This window comes from Biomphalaria glabrata, chromosome 15 (assembly GCF_947242115.1).
Source record: "Biomphalaria glabrata chromosome 15, xgBioGlab47.1, whole genome shotgun sequence".
Taxonomy (NCBI): domain Eukaryota; kingdom Metazoa; phylum Mollusca; class Gastropoda; family Planorbidae; genus Biomphalaria; species Biomphalaria glabrata.
The window spans coordinates 32043658-32067510 of record NC_074725.1 but is presented as its reverse complement, the minus strand read 5'-3'; the positions used below and the strand labels follow the sequence as shown (position 1 = coordinate 32067510).

Sequence of the window (23853 nt, the reverse complement as noted above, 5' to 3'; positions counted from 1 at the left end):
CCTGAGGTAATATCTGTGCGACCTTTACTGACTGTTAGTCGTACCTCTCTATGCTACAGCCGGTGGTACTATCCCTGGTACTATCTGCGGACATTTTCGTGTAGTATCCATGGCAGTGTTTCCCAGACTTTTTCCTTAGTGAAACACTTTGCATACTCTAAGTATTCAGCGAACACTTTGCTTATATTTTAGACAGACTTAATTCACTTTGGTGGCCTACTAATTAATTATTTCAGCAGTTCGTGAAACACCTATTCAGGCCTGGCGAAAACAGTTTTTGGGGAAACACTGATTTATGGTATTTTCTGAGGTCTTTTCACACAAGAGGTGTTACCTTTAAGGCATCATAAGCTGCAGTGTTCGTCAGTCTTCTCATAACATCATTTAGAATTGTCGCTGGGGTAATCCAGACAAGGACGTCGTTTTCCTTGTGTAGATAACTCAGCGTTGCCATGGCAACGTCAGTAGAGAGACGACCAGAGCTGGGATGCAAAGATGAGTAATTAATTTAAACTACATAATTTCAACCAATCAATTGAATTGATAATTCCTGTAATTGTAAACATTCGCACGGCTGATGTGTGGATATCTAACATTATAGGATCTTCTCCGTGGTGTTCATCCTTCGGCCTCATCCTATTGTCCTAATGTCATAGATTAGGGATCGCGTGAAACATGTTGATTTGCAAGAGTTTCTAGTTTAAAAATCCTTCTTCAGCAGCTTGTGGCGTGGTCTTAGATAAGAGTACAAGAAAGAAAGCTGCTCTATCGTATGACATTAATAATAATTATCATCCGTAGCGCGGTTACCATATAATAATATGTTTACAATTAAAGGAATTATCAATTATCAATGTAAAAGACTGACAGACAGACACACATTTAGATAGACAGACAGACAGACACGAAAGATAAAGGTGAAGAGATATTTTTTTACAAGATATTAGACGATCACAACATAAAAGTCTTATGAGTTCATTTAGCTGCTCTGGCCTGCAGGGTTCACTGTCTCCGCCCCTGCCTTCCACTAACATGCACCGTTCACTGCTGCCGCCTATGTCTTATCAGTCCAACAGGGATCTCTATCTTGCCACTAACACAGGTTACATTACGTGTCTCAGGACCAATAGTATACATACACTAACAGGAATGACCCTTTCCAGTTTCCTCACAAGACTTCTTCCTGACCAGATAAACTACATTGCTTCTGACCCGCTGACCACACTGGCAATGATCCCTTCTACAACTCAGGCGGTTCTAAGCTTCTAACCTATCTCTATTCTGTCTCTCTATCTACTTTGGCTGGAATCAACAGTCCACCATCTTGTTTCTACTCACTCACTCGTCTTTAACAGTGCCCTGGTGCGCACCATACGCTTCAATGTAGGAGCAGAAATATAACAATATATTCATTTCAAACTTATTAAGACTGCTATTGTACTGTTAATAGTTTTCAGACTACATACATGCATAAATAAAATACAGTATCTGATGCATTATCAACCTTTCTCTGCATATATTATACACATATAATATGACATGTCATTTGTGGGCCGGGTTATATGGTAATGCCCGGGCCGATTTTGACACCCAGTCCGCCCCTGGCTCCGAGTACTTTGACAATACGAATCTCCAGAAAGAAGATCTACAAAGAAGTATGAATTAGTTCCCTTGTTCTATATTTAAAATAGTATAATACTGTCGTGATATAACAATTGGTCACGGGAAATTATTTAGACTTGTGTACTTACAGAGCTAAAGTCCAAGCGTCGTTGATAAGCTGAGCTCTGTTCAACACCGGAATGACCTGGAGAGATTGAGACGATGACGTGATTGTATTAGAAGTGTGGAGGTACTTCTTCATGGCTAAGAGAGAGAGAGAGAGAGACAGAGAGAAAGAGACAGAGAAAAGAAAGAGAAAAAAGAATAAAGAGAGAAACTGAGAGAAGAGAAAAAGACGTCATCCTCTTCATGTTTTAAGTAACGTCTGCATTTTATAAGACAAGAGAAAGAGAGTAACAGAGATAACGAGAGGAAATAGGACTGAGAAGAGAGAGAGGGGGTGAAAAGATTGATGGAGAAAAAGAAAGATGGAGAAAGAGACATTGAAATGTGAGGTAGAGAGAGAGGGAGAAATTAAAAGTAAAAGAGAAAGGGCATGAAGATAAGAGAGAAGTCATGAAGTAAGAGAATGTTCATAAATGAACAAAAGGACAGCTGACTTTCAATAAGAAGGGAGTAGAGAAGGAAAGAAAAGCAGAATTAACAAAAAATTAGAAAAAAAGAATGCTTTTTTTTTTTTTTTTTTTTTTTTTTTTTTTTTTTTTTTTTTTTTTTTAGTGGGAAGAACTCCACATTTACATTTATATATTTCAATAGTGTACAATTTATTTCCGATTTTTTTTTAAATATCAAAACAAAATTAGTTAGCGTGTTGGAAACGCGTACAAGACAGACAGATGAAATAAGCTTTGTAAAAGTAAGCTTCTGTGTAGTGAATCGGCCTTTAAAAAAAAAAAGACAGAGAGATAAGGCAATACCTACATTACAATTTACAGAAAGATTTATGAGAGAAAGATAGAGAGAGAGAGAGAGAGAGAGAGAGGGTGGATATTTTAAGAGAGAGTGAATTGAGAAAGATAGAAAGATGGTTTGAGAATGCGTAGAGAGAGAGAGAGGGTAAGAATGGGTATAGAAAGAGAGAGAGAGAGAAAGAGAGAGAGAGAGAGCAGTGGAGTTACAAGGTAACCGAGAGCAATGGCATGGCAGGACACCCTTGACCTGGTTTCAAGAATACCGACGTTAGGGCGTGTAACCTAGTATTTGGATAGGTCATAAGACCAGTGACCTGCACTGTACTGGCAAGTTAGTCCAGTGGTACTTTGTGGTCCCAATTATATTATCTAGGCTAATAACTATAGCCTCTAGATGTACAAAACTATTGAGACAGACAAGTAATAATTCTGAGATTTCAGTTGCAACAAAAAAAGGAGTTTATTTATAAACAAAAGAAAAAGATCATGGAAAATATAAATGGAAATAAAGGCTCACAAAAGAAAATGACATAATGAGTCAAAACAAAGTAGCCAGACAGTTTCCGGTCAATATAATTAAAGAACCACATTCATAGAGGCACAATAATGTCTTATGCCGAAAAACCAAAAAGATGGTTTACAATAATATCATACATACATAAACAATGAAATGACGTCAATCATGAGACACACTACTGTCTCGTATCTAAACAAAAGATGTCTTTAAAAAAAAACATACAGGATACAGGAGAGGATAAGAGACTAAGTAGACCCTTACCATTTAAATAAACCAACTTAGTACTAACAAATAAATAAAGTCTACTTAGCTCATTATCGAAATACTCTTCCCACAACAGTGGCACACTCCTCTTGAGTAACACAGCAATAGTACAACAACACAAGTATTAGTTAAACATTATAGAGATTTAGTTCAAACTACACTGGTCAGTTGAAAGACTCAAGAGAGAGTGGCAATTGTAAACAGTTAACAGGGAGTTAAATCAAGTAAAAAGGGGACTAACTCTAATAAAAAAAATAAAGGTAGCCACCCTAATTGTCCCTCTTGCCACAAGGCGCTTCCCATTGAGTGTGACTGTAACCAGATTGAGCGCTACTGTATTTAATTTGTGAAAGAACAAAAACGAAATGATTTTGTTCTGAAACTATTTTGGTAGAAACCTGTGGGTTTCATACATAATTAAAAGTTTTTTTGACAATAATATTTTTTACTTGTCAGAAAATAATATCATTTCTCTACATGTAATGTGATCAACAGTGTAGGTAGCTTAACTCTTTCAAAAACCAAGAATGCCGTCTTATTTTTTATAATGCCATTTTTATGTTGTTGTTTTATTAAACAGCCAAACTTTCTTCATAAAATAAATATGTCGGGTTTTTATTATGTTAAGAGGGAAGTAAAGATATGTTCTTTTTTCCTGGTAGATACCTCATTCAGAGTTCCATTTCACAAACACACAAAATGTTAAAAATCATGATGACCTAGCTATCAGAGAAAAGGTGAGGGCTGAAACGTAGGTAATGATAAATTTTTTTTTGTTTGTTAGGAAAATTTATCTTATCTTATCTTATATAATACAGACGTTACTTCAAAAAAGAAGATGATTACGTCCTACGCGTCATGCATTTAGTCATGCATATTAACCAATGACTTAAATTCTGCCAAGTCACTGGTTTTCCTGGCTAGCTCAGGCAACCCATTCCATGCTCTAATAGCACTAGGGAAGAAGGAGTATTTGTACAAATTTGTCCTAGCATATGGGACGAGGAATGTACCTTTATCTTTGTGTCTTTCAGAGTATTTTATTAAATTTTGTTTTTGTATTTGAAGATTATGGTTCAGTGTTTTATGTATGATTGCTACTTTACTTTTGAGCCTTCTGTCCTTATGAACTTTGTGTAGACGTTAAGAATAGAACAAAGTCACGGGCTAAATCTGGTCTGCATTTTGGGTATCACTTGGTTAGAAGATGTGCCATTAGCGTCATCAATACCACAGAATTGAACTAATCGGTGGAACTGTTCAGTACAAAAGATTCACGTTCATTGTTTACTAGTAGTATTTATTTCATTTCTCTAAATAAGTAAATACAAACCGTAATAATAATTAAAGAAAGAAAACATAAGACTAAAGTAAAAACAACCATAATTGAATAATAACAACTATAAGACCACTTTTACATTGCTTACAAATAATAATAATAATAATAAAAATAATCTAATAATAATAATAGTATTAAAACATGTAAGATTTATATAAAACGTTGACAATTTTACGAGTTATCTTTCCTTAATTGAGTTAATTATATATTTATAGATTTAACATCGATTTGCTACTTTGCTTGTTCACTGCAAATATAATTTAATAAGAATAAACTAGCCGGATATGACCTTCGCCCTGCGAACCTTAGTTTTGGTATTTCTGAATACTGGTTTGAATTTAGATCTATGTTAAAATTATAATATATATGTTAATATATAATTCTGCCTGGTCGTGCGGTTTGCGCGCTGGACTATCGTTCGGACTTATCGATGGTCCCGGGTTCAAACCCTGCCCGCTCCCATCCCCCGTCGTCCTGCGGGAGGTTTGGACTAGGAAGTAATTATCTTCAACTCTGAAGGAAGATCCGAAATAAGTAAAACTTTTTACAAACAAACATTTAATGACTAGCATTATACGCGGTTACGTCCGTTGACTTAATCCCAGACTATATACTGTTTTTTTCCGAATGTATAACAAACACGGCATGGCCCACATGTATATGCCCACCCAGCCCTCTCTTTTATGCATGTTTTTTGTTTTAAAAAAATGTATATTTTTTGTGTTTTGTGGGGGGTTAAGCCCTGACATGACGTACTGTGGTAAATCCTGAGCTGTATTTATTTATTACGAGAATGCTACAATCGGATATTTTATAATCATCACACTGTTGCCGTATGTAAGATTGAAAGTATTGTCAAAACAAAACCTTATGTGTGCTGAACAAAATGTACAAGTTCCTGACCCGTCGAAATTAGGATTTTTGTATAGTCTGTGTTGTGGAGGCCCCTTTCTTGTGGAGTACCCAGGGCATATTGCTGACTAGCAGTACTAAAGCCCTAATCTACCGGACCTGTGTTTTGAGCACCTTGCTGTACGGAAGTGAAACATGGTCAACCTACTCATGGCAGGAAAAAAAGCTGAATGTCTTCCACCTCCGATGCCTAAGGCGGATCTTTAAAATAAGGTGGCAAGATAAGATAACCAATGAGGAAGTGCTACAAAGAGCAGGGTGCCAGGACATCTTTGCCAGTAGGTCGACTCCCACAGGATCTAATAGAAGGCAGGAGAGCCGCTGGTCTTCCACTTTTACGTTATACGGATGTATGCAAACGCGACATGAAGCTCTTCAAAATCGACACTGGCAGCTGGGAAGAGGTGGCACTGGACAGATCCACATGGAAAGCGAGCACAAAGGAAGGGTCCCGGATTGCAGATGTCATACACAACCGAAGCAGAAAGAAGGGTGAGAGTACAACGGCGCCTGGTGATTACATATGCCCAACCTGCGATCGCAGCTGTGTATTAAGGATTGGCCTCTTTTAGTCACACAAGAAGTTGCAAAGGGAAAAGATCGTCTCTCGAGACGTGAAATGCCTCAGAGATACCCAGGGCAGTAGCCCCGCCTGCTCTCTCTTAAATCCGCCCTGTTTAAGGTGTTGTCATCAATTAGCACGCGAATCCCGATTTGCCAGCCCAAAACATCTCGACCATATAATGACTTGGAAAAATAAGATTGTTTTTAAAAAGGCCCCCCAATAGTAAGTTACGCACCAAGAAAGTACACACCAAAAGGAATTGAAACAGTGCTTGAAAATTAAGAAAGTCATAATCATAGACATAAATAAATATAGACTGGCCGATTAAAGAGTTTTATGAAACGAAAATTTGTGACTTGCAATTTTGTGTACTTTATTATACAGCATTTATGAGCAGTATAAAAGTTAAGTATTCATATCTATTTCAGCCACACACCTATATATATTGTAAATAAGGAGGCAGTGTAGTTTTCTTTTAATCTCTAAGAATGAAGATCATGTAATTTTTCATAATTCGGAAATCCGAATACAATAGATATACATGTTTTCAAGTTACATGAAGTTACTTCCTTCGGCCAGTCTATATTTATTTATGTCTATGTCATATACTTTTAAACATGAATACAGTGTAGGGCATAAAGATCTACATTTGGAGGAGGCTCCGTATGGGCTGTAGTGGCAGTAGAGAGGTGGGACAGATAGCCTTCGTTAGTTTAGGCTCTACCATTTTCAATCATTTTAACAGTTTTTATTTCTTATTCACAAGCCATCATAAATGGGACAGGTGAACATCATGACTTATTGAAGCATATTGTTACGTCTCTTCCTAATCTGGCCTTCTGTAAACACTGCTAAACACAACACAACACATCAACACATCTAGAACTTGACAACAAGGCTCCAAATAATCTGGTACTTTAATAAGGGTCAAATAAAGCAGCCAATATGACACAATTGGGTTTGAGTTTGAGTTTTGAGTTTAGGCACATCGGCACAATTTAGGCCATGTCGTGCCTGTAATCTTTCAAGGATCACTCTCCCTTTACATAACAAGGGCTAACTTCTATACAGTTAAATCATTAAAAACAAGGTCTATTCACAGTTAAAATAGTAAAGGTAGTAAAAATTTTATAGTTTGATAAAAATCTTATGTAAATATTATATGTTCACAGTTCAAAAATCAGATCTTCGTAGACAACCCCACCTCCCGGACAAAGCCCAGTACCTTCCCAGGGTCGACATTGTCGAATAGTGTTTTCAAGGTGTGTGTTCTAAAAAACTTCTCCCTGACATCCTGGTATCTGGGGCAATCAATGAGGATATGTTCCACGGTGAGGCGAGAGTCACAGTACTCACAAAGTGGGGGCTCCTCTCTCTTCAGCACAAAAGAGTGCGTGATGTAGGTGTGGCCAATCCTAAGTCTGGACATGGTCGTGCTACCACGCCTTGTTGACACAATTGGCAACACAATCAACGGCTACAACGTTAGACTGTATATCACTGTACTAAACTCAATAAACTCTACTATCTCTTCCTGGTCTCGTACGTTTCACTGGAGGACTGAACCAGTGACGGACTTCATGGCCGACTAACAGTCCCGGTCTCAACGGTCTCCGGTCTTGAACTGCCGCTTTCCTACACACTGTCTCTGGTCTGCGCAGGCTTATGATCAGATGACCATAACACCGGCGCTATTCACGTGCAAAGTTCATGCCAGTACTGTCCCTTGCCTTTCAATATAGCACGTTAAACTGTATTACTGGCCTGTGTCACATATGTCAGCTGATCACACACAGTTAATCCTTTTGCGTCGCGAATAGGGTTATAACAATATCATGAAATAAACTAATCTTTAATAGCGACGCTTCGAAATGCAGCTGTACCTGACTTGAAACAATTAAAAAAAAAAACTCATTAAAATAAAACTTTTTGTTTATATCTTCAAATTTCAAGGCTTGAGAAGTCTAGGCATTGTTTCCTAGATAGTTGGGTTCCTTTGGGAGATTCATTCAAAGTGAGGGAGATCCTTATGCCCCACCCTGTATGAGTTCATAGAAATTTCTACAATCAAATCAGAACATAAAACTAAAATGTTATTTAACCTTGGTTAGGCCAATTATAGAATATGCATCCTCTGTTTGGGACCCCTCAACTCAAGAAAACATTAAGAAACTGGAACAGACACAAAATAGAGCAGTGAGATTCATAACAAACGAATATTCACATTTGACTAGAGTAACATCAATAAAAGTAAAATCAATAAATTTAGAAAGCCTTCAGGACAGAAGACTCAAAAGTAAAGTAGCAATTATACAGAGGCGCCCCACGTAAACGCTTCAAAGACCAGCTTAGGCGTCAAATTTCCTTGGCTGACATAGAAGAGAGCACCTGGTTGCATGCAGCCTCAGAACGAGACAGCTGTAGGTCACTCACGAAAGCCGCAGGATACACATTTGAGACCAAAAGAAAATCTGCTGCCGAGGACAAACGCAGACGGCGAAAAGAAAATCTAAATCGACCACCTGCGGACAATGGTTATGCTTGCCCTGGATGTGGCAAAATATGTAGGTCACAGCTGGGACTGAGCAGCCAATAATCTTCGGACTCAAAGACAAGCCTTTTGTGTATGTATGTAGACCTATAAAACATGATTGTTAAAAGAAATGCTTTCTGGTGGGGGAGGGTAAGGAAGAAAGGGGGGTGGGGGAATTAGTGTTACTGAAATTCTAGATGGGGTACGCATAAATCAAAAGTTTGGGAAACACTGCATTATTGGATGAGAGGCACCTTTGAAATGTCAGCAGACGTCAAAACTCTTACCGTGTGGTCTTGATTCAGTTGCTCACACAGCGCCATCCAGTTGTCCACATCATAGTTGACCCTGTAGAAGCCGTAGTGGTCAATATTGGCCAGTATCCATTTCGTGGCTTGACCAGCTCTGTTTCCATGCCCATAGTTTAGAACCTCTATGTGTAAAAACATTGATTAGGATTGGAAAAGTTATTTATAAATTAAGGGGGATAATTCTTGTCAGTCAAGTGACAAGATAGACTTGACTTCTACAATCTTAAATAGCAACTATAAGTGACAAGATAGACTTGACATCTACAATTTTAAATAGCAACTCTGATTGACAAGATAGACTTGACATCTACAATTTAAAATAGCAACTCTAATTGACAAGATAGACTTGACATCTACAATTTTAAATAGCAACTCAAAGTGACAAGATAGACTTGACATCTACAATTTTAAATAGCAACTCTAATTGACAAGATAGACTTGACATCTACAATTTCAAATAGCAACTCTAATTGACAAGATAGACTTGACATCTACAATTTCAAATAGCAACTCTAATTGACAAGATAGACTTGACATCTACAATTTTAAATAGCAACTCTAATTGACAAGATAGACTTGACATCTACAATTTTAAATAGCAACTCTAATTGACAAGATAGACTTGACATCTACAATTTTAAATAGCAACTCTAATTGACAAGATAGACTTGACATCTAAATTTAAAAACAAAATGGTCGAGAGAAACAGTAAAAATATGTAAATATACTATATTGGACAAACGTATGGTAGGCGCTCAAGTTATACTCTAAATTGTACCGGGTTCAAATCCAACCTACTGCCACCCCACCACCGTCAAATGGGAGACTAGGGCCAGGATCGAGAATGTTCGATTATGAAAAAAAGAAAAAAATTTTAAATAATAAAACAACTAAACAACAGCTAATAAAACAACTAAACAACAACTGATGAAACAACTAATTAACAACTAATGAAACAATTAATCAACAACTAATAAAACAACTAAACAACAACTGATGAAACAACTAATCAACAACTAATGAAACAACTAATTAACAACTAATGAAAAAACTAAACAACAACTGATGAAACAACTAAACAACAACTAATGAAACAACTAATGAAACAACTAAACAACAACTAATGAAACAACTAAACAACAACTAATGAAACAACTAAACAACAACTAATGAAACAACTAAACAACAACTAATGAAACAACTAAACAGCAACTGATGAAACAACTAAACAACAACTAATGAAACAACAAAACAACAACTGATGAAACAACTAAACAACAAATGATGAAACAACTAAACAACAACTAATGAAACAACTAATGAAACAACTAAACAACAACTAATGAAACAACTAAACAACAACTAATGAAACAACTAAACAACAACTAATGAAAAAACTAATCAATAACTAATAAAACAACTAAACAACAACTGATGAAACAACTAAACAACAACTAATGAAACAACTAAACAACAACTAATGAAACAACAAAACAACAACTGATGAAACAACTAAACATGATCTCAAAGGTAATTGGGCCCGAAAGTAAAATTTATGGCTTTATTGTTAGAAGATCCTCAGGGCTCGCTAAGACCTTCCTTCAGGGGACAGCGCGAAAAGAAAAAGAAGATGCCGATAGAGCAGCGGTTCTCAACCTTTTATGCTCGGCGACCCCTTTTTACAATCCTTCTATATGCCGTGACCCCCCCCCCACACACACACATACGGCAGTAGAAAAATAGACAATAATAATCTATATTTTCGATGGTCTTAGGCGACCCCTGGCAAATCGTCAATCGACCCCGAAGGGGGTCGCGCCCCACATGTTGAGAACCCCTGCGATTGTGAAAGCGATGAGTAGACAACATTAAAGAATGGAAGGGCCAGTCATTAAAAAAGATTCTGATCAAGGCAAAAGAGAAAGATCATGTATGGTGCCCCAACGGTTTAACTTAGAGATAGGTGAATATGAAGTAACAACAAAAAAGTTGATCTCTTTAAAGTTCAAGGCTTGAGAAAGTGACCTTTGGGAATGTCAAAACAAACCGGAAATGACCTACTTGTTGTTTCGTTTGTCCACATCCAATGAATGTCTCGCAGGGCGTGGTCAACATGTCTGCTTTGATTGGTCATAAATGTCAATGGAATGTTCCAGGTGTAGCGCTCAGTCGGGTTCCTGCAATCCGAAAACATGACAGAATCACTTTTACACTTAACCACGTTGATTATTTAAACAAGAGAAACATTTTAAAGAAGAGAAACATTTTAAAGAAGAGAAACATTTTAAGCATGAAAAACATTTTAAACCAGAAAAACATTTTAAACCAGAAAAAACATTTTAAACCAGAAAAAAACATTTTAAACTAGAAAAACATTTTAATCAAGAAAAACATTTTAATCAAGAAAAACATTTTAATCAAGAAAAACATTTTAATCAAGAAAAACATTTTAAACAAGAGAAATATTTTAAACAAGAGAAACATTTTAAACAAGAGAAACATTTTAAACAAGAGAAACATTTTAAACAAGAGAAACATTTTAAACAAGAAAAAACATTTTAAACAAGAGAAACATTTTAAGCAAGAAAAACATTTAAAACAAGAGAAACATTTTCAACAAGGTTACAAAGACAGTTTGTGAGGAAACACAAACTCAAAACCGGCCCCCGAAGTGGTCCACCCAGGCAGACAAAAGGGCAGGTTTCAATATTTTCAGAAAGAACATCAGAAAAAAATTCTATGAAAGACAAATGACAGAGAAGAATGGAGAAATAAGGTTGACACATCTCGTGTGGTTCCCCAGCGGTCCAGCAGACCAAAGGATAGGTGAAAGTGAATTTGACAACAGAGAATCTGATTTTAAAACATCTACTGATACAAGTTGAAACACGACCCGCACCAGTTTGCTTACAAACCGTTAAGAAGTATAGAAGATGCAATACTATTCACGTAGGATCGTCTATACCCTCAATGTCCAAAATACGGCCCGCGGGCCAGATCCGGCCCACGACGTGGTTCCATCCGGCCCGCCGAAATGTCGGCACAAAGTTTAGAAAATCCACCCCTTCTTCAAAAAAAAAAAAGGTCGAGAAATGTATCTTAACCAACCTCAATTTTTTTTCCGATGGATTGATACCATGACCTTAAACATTTGTGCGTTTATCAAATGGGACTGAATGAAAAATGTACCATGAAAAGTGAATGGATGTTTACTTTTTTGTGGAACATCACCGCGAGCCAACATGTTTAATTTGTAAAGAAAGTGTGGCTGTTTTGTTTTTAAAAAGATCAACATATAAACGACATTATAAAACAAATATGACGGCATTCTTGGATTGAGCAGCTAAGCGTGGTCGAGAGGCCAAGTGCGCTTGAACTTGGCTTGTCTTGGCTACCTAGAAGAGGGCTCGAGGTTCGACACCCGACTCGGGCAGAGTTGCGTTTACTGTGCACGGAAAACCAACACCTAGATACCCCCTCCCCCCCCCCCACCTGGTCCACAAATAAGATTGGACCAAAGCGCTTTGAGCATGCTATAACCATGAAAGTAGCGCTATATCAAAGCTATAATAATACTAATAAAAGATTGTTAAACTACACCTAGAGCATGAAGGATCGATGAGAAGATTTTACAAAAAGGGAGACAAGAAGATGAGTCGGTGGAATGGCTAGCTACACTGTTGTTCATTTTTTTAAGTAGAGAAATAAAGCTAGCTTCAGGCGCGTTAAACGAATGTGAAAAAAATCCATTAAATAATTAAAATACTTGATCCAAGAGCGTCTAATCCAGGGGTTCTCCATCTGAGGGTCGCGACCCCTTTGGGGGTCGATTGATGATTTGCCAGGGGTCGCCTAAGACCATCGAAAAAATGAATTGTTTTTCTCCATTCTTTTATGGCTGTGCGTATGCGGAGGGGGGGGGGGGGGGGGGTCGCGGCAGCGTGGGTTGTTGTAAAAAGGGGTCGCCGAGCCTAAAAGGTTGAGAACCGCTGACTCTAATCAAATAGTTTCAGGTCAATTTCATTTCGTTTCTGTACATTTTTCGTTCATGTGGCCCGCGACACGAGTGTCGGAAATTAAAATTGCCCGCAGGTTAAATTAGTAGGAAATCACTAGACTCTATACCAGTGGTTCCCAAACTTTTTTGTCTCGTAGACCCCTTGCCATGTTTTTAAGTTTTCGGTAGACCCCCTAGCATTTTTTTGAAAATTCATTAACTTCAGATGTGCTTTTCTCACTGATTACTATGCGATATATATTTATTGATGACATTCAAAGCAAAATAAAATTTAATATGCATTACAAGAAGTAACTAAACAACAACAACAAAAAAACGCCTATTGGTGGACAGCTTTGATAATAAAATGTCAATCTTGGGCTTCAATTTAGTTCGGGTTAACATTCTATCTTCTCGATTAGATGATGTCTGACTGATTTAAATTTGGAAAGTAAGAAAATTTATCATTGTCATTGTATGCTTCATTAATTTAATCCTCACATGAAACACTGAGATTATGCCTTCGTGTTGATTAAATTTAGGTTATCACATTGTAGCTGCAAGTTAACCTCATTCAATTTATGAAACAAGTTTGTGAAATAGACTATGTCCGATTCCAGTTTAATTTCTGTGTTTTAAAATAGGATCTTAGCAACCAAGAACTCAGAAAAAATAGTGTCAAAGATAAGCCTTTCGAAAACTATCATACTTCAGTGAGAAGGAGCAATTGATCAAAATTTCAGGCAAAAAGCAATTCTTTATGAATTTCTTGATTCATAACAAAAATATAATAATACCACTACATTATCAGGCAAGGTTAACTAGTCCAGCTTTTTTAAAAAGTAAATCGTAATAACACGATAACCATTCATTGTCCAAAACTCATTTCACCATTACACCTTTGAACTGTATTGTTGCTTAGAGGAATTTTTAATGATATCAGATATAGGATTGTGTAAAACAGATTGTGTAAAACCTCTTCAATGGTTGGCAAAGTCAATATTTTGCTTATAGTGTGCAGTTTTTTTTAGAGTTTGATATAAGCCTAAGTAAATATATTGTAAGACGCTCACAAACCTATTCTCTTCTATGATGTTTAATCAACATTTTTCTACTGTGGCTTAATTCTGAATTTAAAAGTTTTCAAAAGTATTTCAAATCTGAATCTATTTTATTTCATGTTGACTTTTCTCGATGTTCCAGCTTCGATGGTTTCATAGCGACATAGCTTCAAACTTTGTTACATAAAAATAAAGAACAAATGCAATAGTTGTTCAACAAAGAAAGAATGAAGCCAAATTTTTAATAACCAACAATTTACGGTCAACATTTCATTTTATAGACTCGGCCATGTAAATTATTACTTTCATGTACACACAATTAAGGTATTTAAAATAATACGTTAAAATTTTTAAATAAAAAAAAATCATTCCACTAACAGGGTTGAAATTCAAAGGATTAACTAAGGTACAAATCATGTGTGAACGAGTCAATTTCATGAATGGTCATGCTTCAATGAGATCCGCCTTCGTAGACCCCCATTAACAGGCCATAGACCCCCAATTTATTTTTTCACATCCGTAGACCCCTTGGAAGTCCTCGTAGACCCCTGGGGGTCTATATAGACCACTTTGGGAATCACTGCTCTATACCATCGTCTGGATACTATGCGGCACTCGATAGAGTAGGCCTATTGTACATTGACTTTTCATCCGCAGTCAACACCATCCAACCACATATGGACAAGTGAATGGACATGTGTCAGGCACGAGAGAGTTTAGCACTGAAGCGCCGCAAGGGGTGCGTTCTGTCACCAGTATTATATACCATCTACACCAATGATGCCAAAAATACGGCCCGCGGGCCAGATCCGGAACGAGACTTGATTTTATCAGGCCCGCTGAAACTTGAGCACAAAGTGTGAAAAATTCCCCCCCCCTTTTTTAAAAAAAAAAAGGTTTGAAAGTTAGGGCCCTAACTTTTTCTCTGATGAATTGGTACCATGACATTTAATATTTGTACGAAATGAGTGAGCCGAAGAAGCTAACTACAAGAGGACTCTGAAATTAGAATCTAGCAAGAAAAGTGAACGGATCTTGACTTGTTTGTGGAACATGATAATAAGACAACATATTTTTTTATGAAGAAAGTAAAGCTGTAAAAAAAAACAATGTACAATATAAACAGGATTATAAACCAAATATTACTGCTTTCTTGGTTTCAGCGGCTCAAACCAAGAAAGCAGTAAAATTTGGTTTATAATCCTGTTTATACTGTACGTTGTTATACGCGGCGTATAAAAATATCGTTAAAATATTCCTAGAGATTGTAGGATCGATGGGAATATTTACCAAAAAAAAAAAAAGACAAGAAAATTAATCGTTGGTACAGCTAGCTACAATGTTTCTCATATTTTAATAAGCTATTTTACAACGCGTAAAAAAAATAACTTCCAATATTCCATTAATTAATGTAAGGTCATTGACATATCGTTTTTGTTCATGTGGCCCGCGACAAGAGTGTCGGAAATTCAAATGGCCCGCAGGTCGAATTAGTTTGGGCATCACTGATCTACACCAAGGGCTTTTGAGGCAAATAAACATATTGTTACGATCTTCTCTTAATCAGGCCTTCTGCAAACACTACTTAACAACACAACAGCACATCTAACACAAGAACTTGACAACAATAGCTTCAAGTAACAAAGTGGCGATTTAATTACAAATACATCGACAGCCAATTCAACACAATTGGCTACATCAAATTCAAATGCTTTCTTGTACTTAACAGAACTGTCTAACTAAACATTACTAGTCTCTCTAGCTCGTACAGCTACATTTTCGAGGACTCAAAGGTACCACAAGTCCTTACTGCCTTGCTGTCCTGGACTCAACTGTCCTTGTAAACACACTGTCTCTCGACCGTGAAGGCTCTTGATCACATGACCACAACACAGGTCATACTTGCGGTTATTAAGCAATACTGTCCCTTGTCTATCGACAGCCGTTGACCCGTTGACCTGTGTGATTGGCCTGAGTCGTGTATATCAGTAGGCCACACACACATTAACCCTTTCAGTCCGCCACTGGAGTTACAACAATATACTTCCATCATAGAATTTGCTGACGACACAGCAATCATCGGCATTATTGCAGGTGATGAAAGTCTAAACAATTCAACAGTTAACACTTTTTACCAATGGTGTATAGACACCTTTTTAGTTTTAAATTTTTAGAAAACTAAAGATTATAGATCTAGGAAACGTAAAGGAGATCTTGCAGAAATTCAGATAAACAACCAGCCCGTAGACCAAGTGCAAGAATAGGAATACCTAGGTACAACCATCAACAACAAACTGAAATGGAGTGAACACCGTCAAAACATTTACACCAAAAATTCATCAACCACACTTTTATCTTAGAAAGCTAAGAAAATTAAAACATCGACAAAACAATAGTTTAACTTTTCTATACAGCAACTATCAGCAGTGTAATTCACTTTTGCCATCACTTGCTGGTATGGTAATACTTCACTGGCCCAAAGACGTGGACTAATTAAAAAAGCATCGTATAGCACTCGAACACAGTTACCATCTCTTGAAGAACTTTTCGTGAAAGTTGCCTTTCCAAAACACGCAGAATTACTAAAGATAACCTGAACCCATTACACCAGTGTTACAACAGATCTGAACGAAGTGGTCGTTTCCTTTCCATAAGAACTAAAACCCAAAGATTTAAGAACTCTTTTATCCCACTTCTGGTCAGAGGTCATCTGTTGCCATCGCGAAGTGCATAAAAGTCCCATTCATAAAGCGCTGCTTTTAAGAGCGTGGTAAGTATGTGAATGTTGTTCCTATTTGCATCTATATTGTTATTGTTACAGTAGTTACGCTGAGGTGGTTAATTGTAGTCTAACTGAATTTCCATTCGACCAATAAAATTATCTTATCTTATCTTATTAAAATATAATGTATATGATTGATTTAAATTAAATCTAGTTGATTCGACTTCACTCATAAGCCTTGTTTATAAATGTTACTAGCTCCATTCTAATTATTTGGATTGTGGCCAGTGAATGATTTTAACTCGATAGTTGATATTGAGCCCCGTAATCATTGTATTCAGAGCCGACCTTATGCCACAGCAACCTATGCGGCCGCACTGGGCCTCACACTTTCATAGTCCCAGCGCTAATTATAGGTGTAAATTTTTAAATTAAACCACTATCACTTATATATAATAACAGTAGCCTCCTGATTTTCCAGGACCTACTGGAAATTTCCTGAAATTGCAAAATATACGAAAAAGTCCTGTAAATCTTCTGAAATGATTAAAATGTCCTAAAAACTCAAAAATATCTCCGGAAAAGGGACAAAATTGCCATTTTGGGGTGTCAATCCCATGCGCGATAAAAAAAAACGGCATTGTCAGCTTTCCTTTAATAAACATGTACTGCAAAGATAATTTTTTTTAATACAATATCTAAATTTTAACCTTATACTTATCTACGCCCAGACTGGGCCCCGAGCAATCCGTTTCGCATAGGGCCCTGCAATAGTTAGGACCGTCCGTGAATGTATTTTCTTTGTAGGAAATTCTCATTAGATTTCCTTTTTTTTTTAAGTTCTCTCTACTCATTTGATTATTCTGATATAAACTTTCGATATAAACACATGAGTCTCTGCTTTGCCTTTCATCATCTGCACCTCTTCTATACCAATATATATTGGCCTCTTTCAGTCGTAGAACGACTATGGTTCATCTCAGAGCACACTTCCTCATGTGGCTGTGGAGCCCTATTTTGGAGAGACACTCCCGTCTTAATAGTGAGATGAAAGCCTGGGCATTGTTTATGGTCGGAACGATGTCGCCCACACAGCAGTTCCCCCCTCTCCGCGCAGCTGATGTGACCAAAGGAACGGAATATCCAATACAGTTTGGGATCAGTAGCGCCGCAGGCTCTGACAGGCTGTAGCACGGGGTGCCACAGTCTGCCTAAGGGTCACCAGCTCCTGATTTTTTTATCAGGGTTGTGTACCGAAGCCTTTCCCGTGTTTGGGTATAGCCGCAAGGCAGCGGAGGTTTGGATTCAGAGTTTTCCTTCTCCTAGATGGGTAGCCAACCAAGGCTTACTAGCCCCTCCTGCCCGAAGCTTACTGGTTAAGGCGTCAGTTACTCGCCTTTGCCCCTTCTCCTGTCTGTGGTAACAGTTCCGCCGGACTCAATATCTGAGCCACACATGAAGGCCAGGAGTTGGACTGGTTGTCAGAGGCTATTTGAGACGCCTGCCATTGGAAACACTTTATAGGTAATGATGGGCTTAAGACCATTACCACTTCCGGCGTTTAACAACCTTGCAGGAACCAACAATAACGTCAGAGTCAAGGAGCATGGTTACAAGAGGCTACACCAGTCACACACACACACATGAATAATTTCCACATTGATGCTGACAACTGGGAAGACATAGTCTACCCAGAGTATATAAAATTCTAGTTTGGTGGTACAGATACAGACATGGCAACATAAAAAAAAAACACAGTTGGTATTAAAATACTATATATATATATATATATATATATATATATATATATATATATATATATATATATATATATATATAGGCCTATATATCATATAGAAGATTCTAATTTAGTGATGGGCCTATAGATCCAGACTTAGAAGGCGGTACGCAAAATGTTTCTATACTACGAGGAAAGAATTCTTGACCGTTAGAGTATAAAAGCCTTAGCTATGGAAGAAAGGCGTGCCAAACTAAGATGAATGGCTCCTCTACCATCAATGCGACTGCCATCATCATTACTTTATTTTTAGGAATTCTTGACCATTCGAGTATAAAAGCCTTAGCTATGGAAGAAAGGCGTGCCAAACTAAGATGAATGGCTCCTTTACCATCAATGCTGCCATCATCATTACTTTATTTTTAGGAAACCTTAGCTATAATGCTATAAGTTTGAGATTTTTAATATACTACTGACGGTTGCCAGGCCAGAAAAAAATGTTAAGTAAGGGCATTATCTACAGATAGAAACAAAACTTAAAATAGGTTTCAATTTTAATTTGTGTATTTTCTATTTTATCGTTTATAGTTGCTATTCATTTGCATAAGAGTAAATAGACAAACGACAAAGCTAATAAAAAAAAAATCATGCATTTTTTTTTCTTTTTAGTTACTAAATTTTGTACACATTTGGAGAAAACTTTTAAAAAAATATTTATTAAACAAATTATTATTTACCCTGGTCAGTTTTAAGAATACCAAACTAAGTATAGAGTGTATACTTTTTTTAAATATAATTTTAGGTCTTAAACTTTTTATATAGACTAGATTTTACAAGATCAAGATACAATTTTCAATTTATAGATCTAAATCTAGACTTACAGTGTAGATTTTTATTTCCAAATGTCTAGATCAATATTAAAACTAATCTAATATTTTTAAATTTAATGTTGCTTTCAGTCTATTGGTAGATTATCTTAGCTTTTTAAAACGTAAATTATATCTAAATTATTCCAAATTTATATTTTATATTTAGATCTAGTAGATATAGCTAGATCCATTAGGGATCCGACGGGGGCCGCCTCTGAGTTGTTGTGATAACAAAAACTCTCTTTGTAATCTTGTTAAATATTATTTTGGGTCTTGTAATTGACCTTTAATATACTGTTACTGAGTCTTATACACTATAGATAACGATTTATAGTTATTGAGAATAAGCCAGGAGAAAAAGAAAATAACCTAACAAGTTTAATTTTGATATTGTCATCATCCTCATCATTCAAGTTCATATGAGCAAGGCCGGCCCTACCAATTACGGGGCTCTATGCGAAATGGATTGCGCGGGGCCCAGTTTGGTTAGGAATCAGGATAAAAAGTAAAAATTAAAGAGTTTGTATTAGAAAATAAATTCGTTTTTTGCATTTTATTCTTTCTTTACTACGTACTTAATTACTAGACGAGCCTTGCGTGTAGCGTCATACAGTATATAAAAAAATCTGTTTCCTATATAGATCGCACTCAATAACAAGAATTACCAAATGTTTAAATCTATCTACTGAATTGTTCACCTCTTCATTAGTTTGAGGCACTAGAAGCTTCTTTCACCAGGTTCCACAATTACGGATATTGTATAATATCGTGTTTTTTTTTATCGCGCGTAGGATTGGCTTTTTTCATGATGAATGACACCCCATATTGATAATTTTGTCTACATTTTAGGATATTTGTATGAGTTTCAGGAGATTTTAATAATTTTAGGAAATTTCAGTCAAAATGGTCTAATTTAATTCTTTACAGCTAGAAATAGAGCGGGGCCTATGAAAGTGCTGGGCCCATTTCGGCAGCATAGGTTGCAGTGGCTAAAACGGGCCCTGCATATGAGTTAGGGCTTGAGAGGCTCAATTCCTCTCTTACAAAAGCCATGGACAGAAGCCCTGCTGTTTTGCGTAGTGCATGTATTTCAGTTCTCACCATGCAGGTCAAGAACTTGTGGCTTCCCAGACCTGTCGCCTCCTGCAGTTGAGGGCATCGTGATTCGACTTTTGCCTAGGCCCTAAGCAGTGCGAAATCTGAACCAAGGTCATAATGACCAGTCCAGCACTGCGTAAAAATAGCTTTTTTTCAGGCTTGGGCAGCCTCCAAGACAGAGAGGCTCCCAGATCTAAGTTTGGTGAATCAAACCCGGGCACGCTACCCTGCCTCATCGTGGCGCCTGGGGGGATTTGATTTGATTTTTGATTTTTGATTTGAGGCACATCGGCACAATTTAGGCCATGTCGTGCCTGTGCCTGGGGGGAAACGGTCGTGAGAGGGGACGGCTAGGCCAAAGGGTAGCACAACAAGGCTCCCGCGGGAGTACCTAAGAGGATAGAGTATCCTCATTGCACTGTGCGGGGATGTAAAAAGAGTTTCCACAGCGATCTGTCAACGTCCAACGTCCAGGCGCCGTCCATCAAGGGGCCGTTACGTAAATGTCGTGGCCCGCACGGTTAGCCTGGTAGATCAACGGAAAACGACGGTGGTCCAGGTGGTGCGGCGAGTCGCTAGTCGGCGCCTTCGTCATAGAGGGGTCACGGAGGTCACGCTCTAGTCCGCGAGTCCGGAGTGTCCGTGTCCACCGGAAGTGAACGCAAAACTAAACGTTGAGCTTGACCCCGAGTCACCCCCCCCCCTACGTCTGACAGAAGTGTGCGCTGTTCATTCAGGCCAGTAGAAGGGAGCTCTTATTCTCTTTTGCTGGTCTTAGGCTTCCAAGTGCTATGCACAACTCTACATGACAATTTCAAATGATGAATCAAAAGTTCGCGAGATGTGCTGACTGCGCATGTGTACACACGTTTGTGACATTTCGGTCTTGTGACATGTTTACATGGCCAGTTGACTTACATTCAATGGACCTCATTCACCAATCGTAAACAAACAACATTTAGTCACGTGATCTTATTGATGAAACAACGGAAAAAAACTGTCACGTGGCAACCATCATGAATTAAACATGAGATCGTAAATTATATAGAAGAGATAGAGCACCAAGTGGCTAAATGTTGTTTGTTTACGGTTGGTGAATGAGGTCCATTCAGGCTTTTGCCATCGTAGAGTTTGGAACTTTTTTCTAGGGTCCTCAGCTGACGATTAGGCTACTGTTTTATGTGCGGTGTTTAAGTATTTGCATCTAAGCAACATTTATGCAAGTTTTGTTTATCAATATTGTTTTAATATAATAATATAATAATAATATAATAATAATCTTTATTATCCGTATGGAAATTAGACTTACAATTTGTGCATTATACCAAACAAAAAACATTATAACTGTTTACATTTAATCCGGCGCATACATACACATTACATACTACTTACTTTATTACATATTGTATCCAAGTGACACATAGAAATTTACACAATTATTAAATTTTAAATATGGCAATCTAAAATTTTCAAAATAATAATATTTTTTTTTAATAACATGTATCCCACAATTTGTGAATCAAAATTAATTTTGACTAATTAAGCCGATCTTTGTTTAAAAATACACTTTTGAAGAATTTACTTAGCCAGTTAGCAAAAAGTCTCGCTAATTATTTACCCTTAGATATATCGATACATGGCCCTGTAAGAAAAATTGCCGCTTTAGGCGGCTATAGTAAATAAAAAAAAAAGTTCGATTTTGTTTATTAAAATTATTTGTAAAAAAACAATGAAACCACAAAGAGTTATTCTAGTTATGTTTATCTCAAGTTAATTAAAGAAAGAGAGGAAAGAAAAAAACTTACTTTAAAAGATCTGATGTCTTGTTGGGATCCGAACGGTACTCCTCGAGGAACCGCTCCTGTCCTAGAACCAGTTTGGGTCCGTCTCTCTTGATGGTGACCAGTGGATAGTTCATTTGGTGTAACCACGGGTCCATGACGTCCTTGACATTGATGTGCTTATTGTCCATCGTAGCTTGCTGTCGTGTGCAATAGAAAGTTTTATATCACCCTGGTCTTTCACGGGGATACGTTTCAAGACTGTGCTACACTACTGTTACTATCTGTCTATCTGTCTATTTGTCTATCTATCTATCTATCTTTCTATCTATCTATCTATCTATCTATCTATCTATCTTATCTATCTATCTATCTATCTATCTATCTATCTATCTATCTATCTATCTATCTATCTATCTATCTGTCTATCTATCTATCTGTCTATCTATCTATCTATCTATCTATCTATCTGTCTTTCTATCTGTCTATCTCTCTATCTATCTATCTATCTATCTATCTATCTATCTATCTATCTATCTATCTATCTATCTATCTTATCTATCTATCTATCTATCTATCTATCTATCTATCTATCTATCTATCTATTTATCTATCTATCTATCTATCTGTCTATCTATCTATCTATCTATCTGTCTATCTGTCTATCTATCTATCTATCTATCTGTCTTTCTATCTGTCTATCTCTCTATCTATCTGTCTATCTATCTATCTATCTATCTATCTGTCTTTCTATCTGTCTATCTCTCTCTCTATCTATCTATCTATTTATCTATCTATCTCTCTATCTATCTATCTATCTATCTATCTATCTATCTATCTATCTATCTATCTATCTATCTATCTATCTATCTATCTATCTAATCTATCTATCTATCTATCTGTCTATCTCTCTCTCTATCTATCTATCTATTTATCTATCTATCTCTCTATTTATCTATCTATCTATCTATCTATCTATCTATCTATCTATCTATCTATCTATCTATCTATATATATATCTATCTATCTATCTGTCTGCCTGTCTTTCTATCTAATCTATTAATATAAATCCTTTCCTTAGCTGATATTCAAATACAGATTAAATTTTACAGTATTAAAGTAGCGTTTGTTTTCCAAACCTTAGTGAAAGTTTCCCATAGTTCATCATGGTTAGCATTACTGTAAGACTTTGTTTTTAAGTACACCTGGAATTTAAAATTTAAAAAAAAAAATGTTTTTTATGGTCAGAAAACTATATAAGAAAGACGATAATAAATAAGATAAATTATTATAAAAGATTGACGTCTCTGAGCTTGAAACTTTTACATACTACACTAAATAAATTAAGGGGAAATAATTCACTTTCGTTGGAGTTTAATACGCAACTCTCGAAAATACTTACTCTCAAAGCTTGTTTAAAAGTATCCAATCCAATGAAGTTACTCAGCATTCTGATTAACGCAGCGCCCTGGAACATGTATAGCAAGCATTCATTGAGATTACAGAAAAATAAAAATAAAAAAAAGATTTACTGTAATCACTTTATTGTTGGGGGCGTGGTATTTAAGTGTTAAGGCGCTTGGCCTCCGAACCGAGGGTTATCGGGTTCAAA

At 36.8% G+C, this 23853-nt stretch overlaps 1 protein-coding gene across 1 annotated transcript in view; it reads right to left on the bottom strand.

The window, feature by feature from the left end:
* The window catches only part of LOC106053228 (aminopeptidase N-like), an 81826-nt gene that overhangs the window by 18075 nt on the left and 39898 nt on the right, over positions 1–23853 (bottom strand). Inside the window, exons 12-18 of the mRNA XM_056011827.1 lie at positions 23644–23709; positions 23381–23446; positions 22266–22441; positions 11037–11152; positions 8952–9097; positions 1752–1807; positions 335–482 (exon numbers count right to left, since the gene is read on the bottom strand). Of these exons, the coding sequence (XP_055867802.1) occupies positions 335–482; positions 1752–1807; positions 8952–9097; positions 11037–11152; positions 22266–22441; positions 23381–23446; positions 23644–23709 (774 nt within the window). The remainder of the gene's footprint in view (positions 1–334; positions 483–1751; positions 1808–8951; positions 9098–11036; positions 11153–22265; positions 22442–23380; positions 23447–23643; positions 23710–23853) is intronic.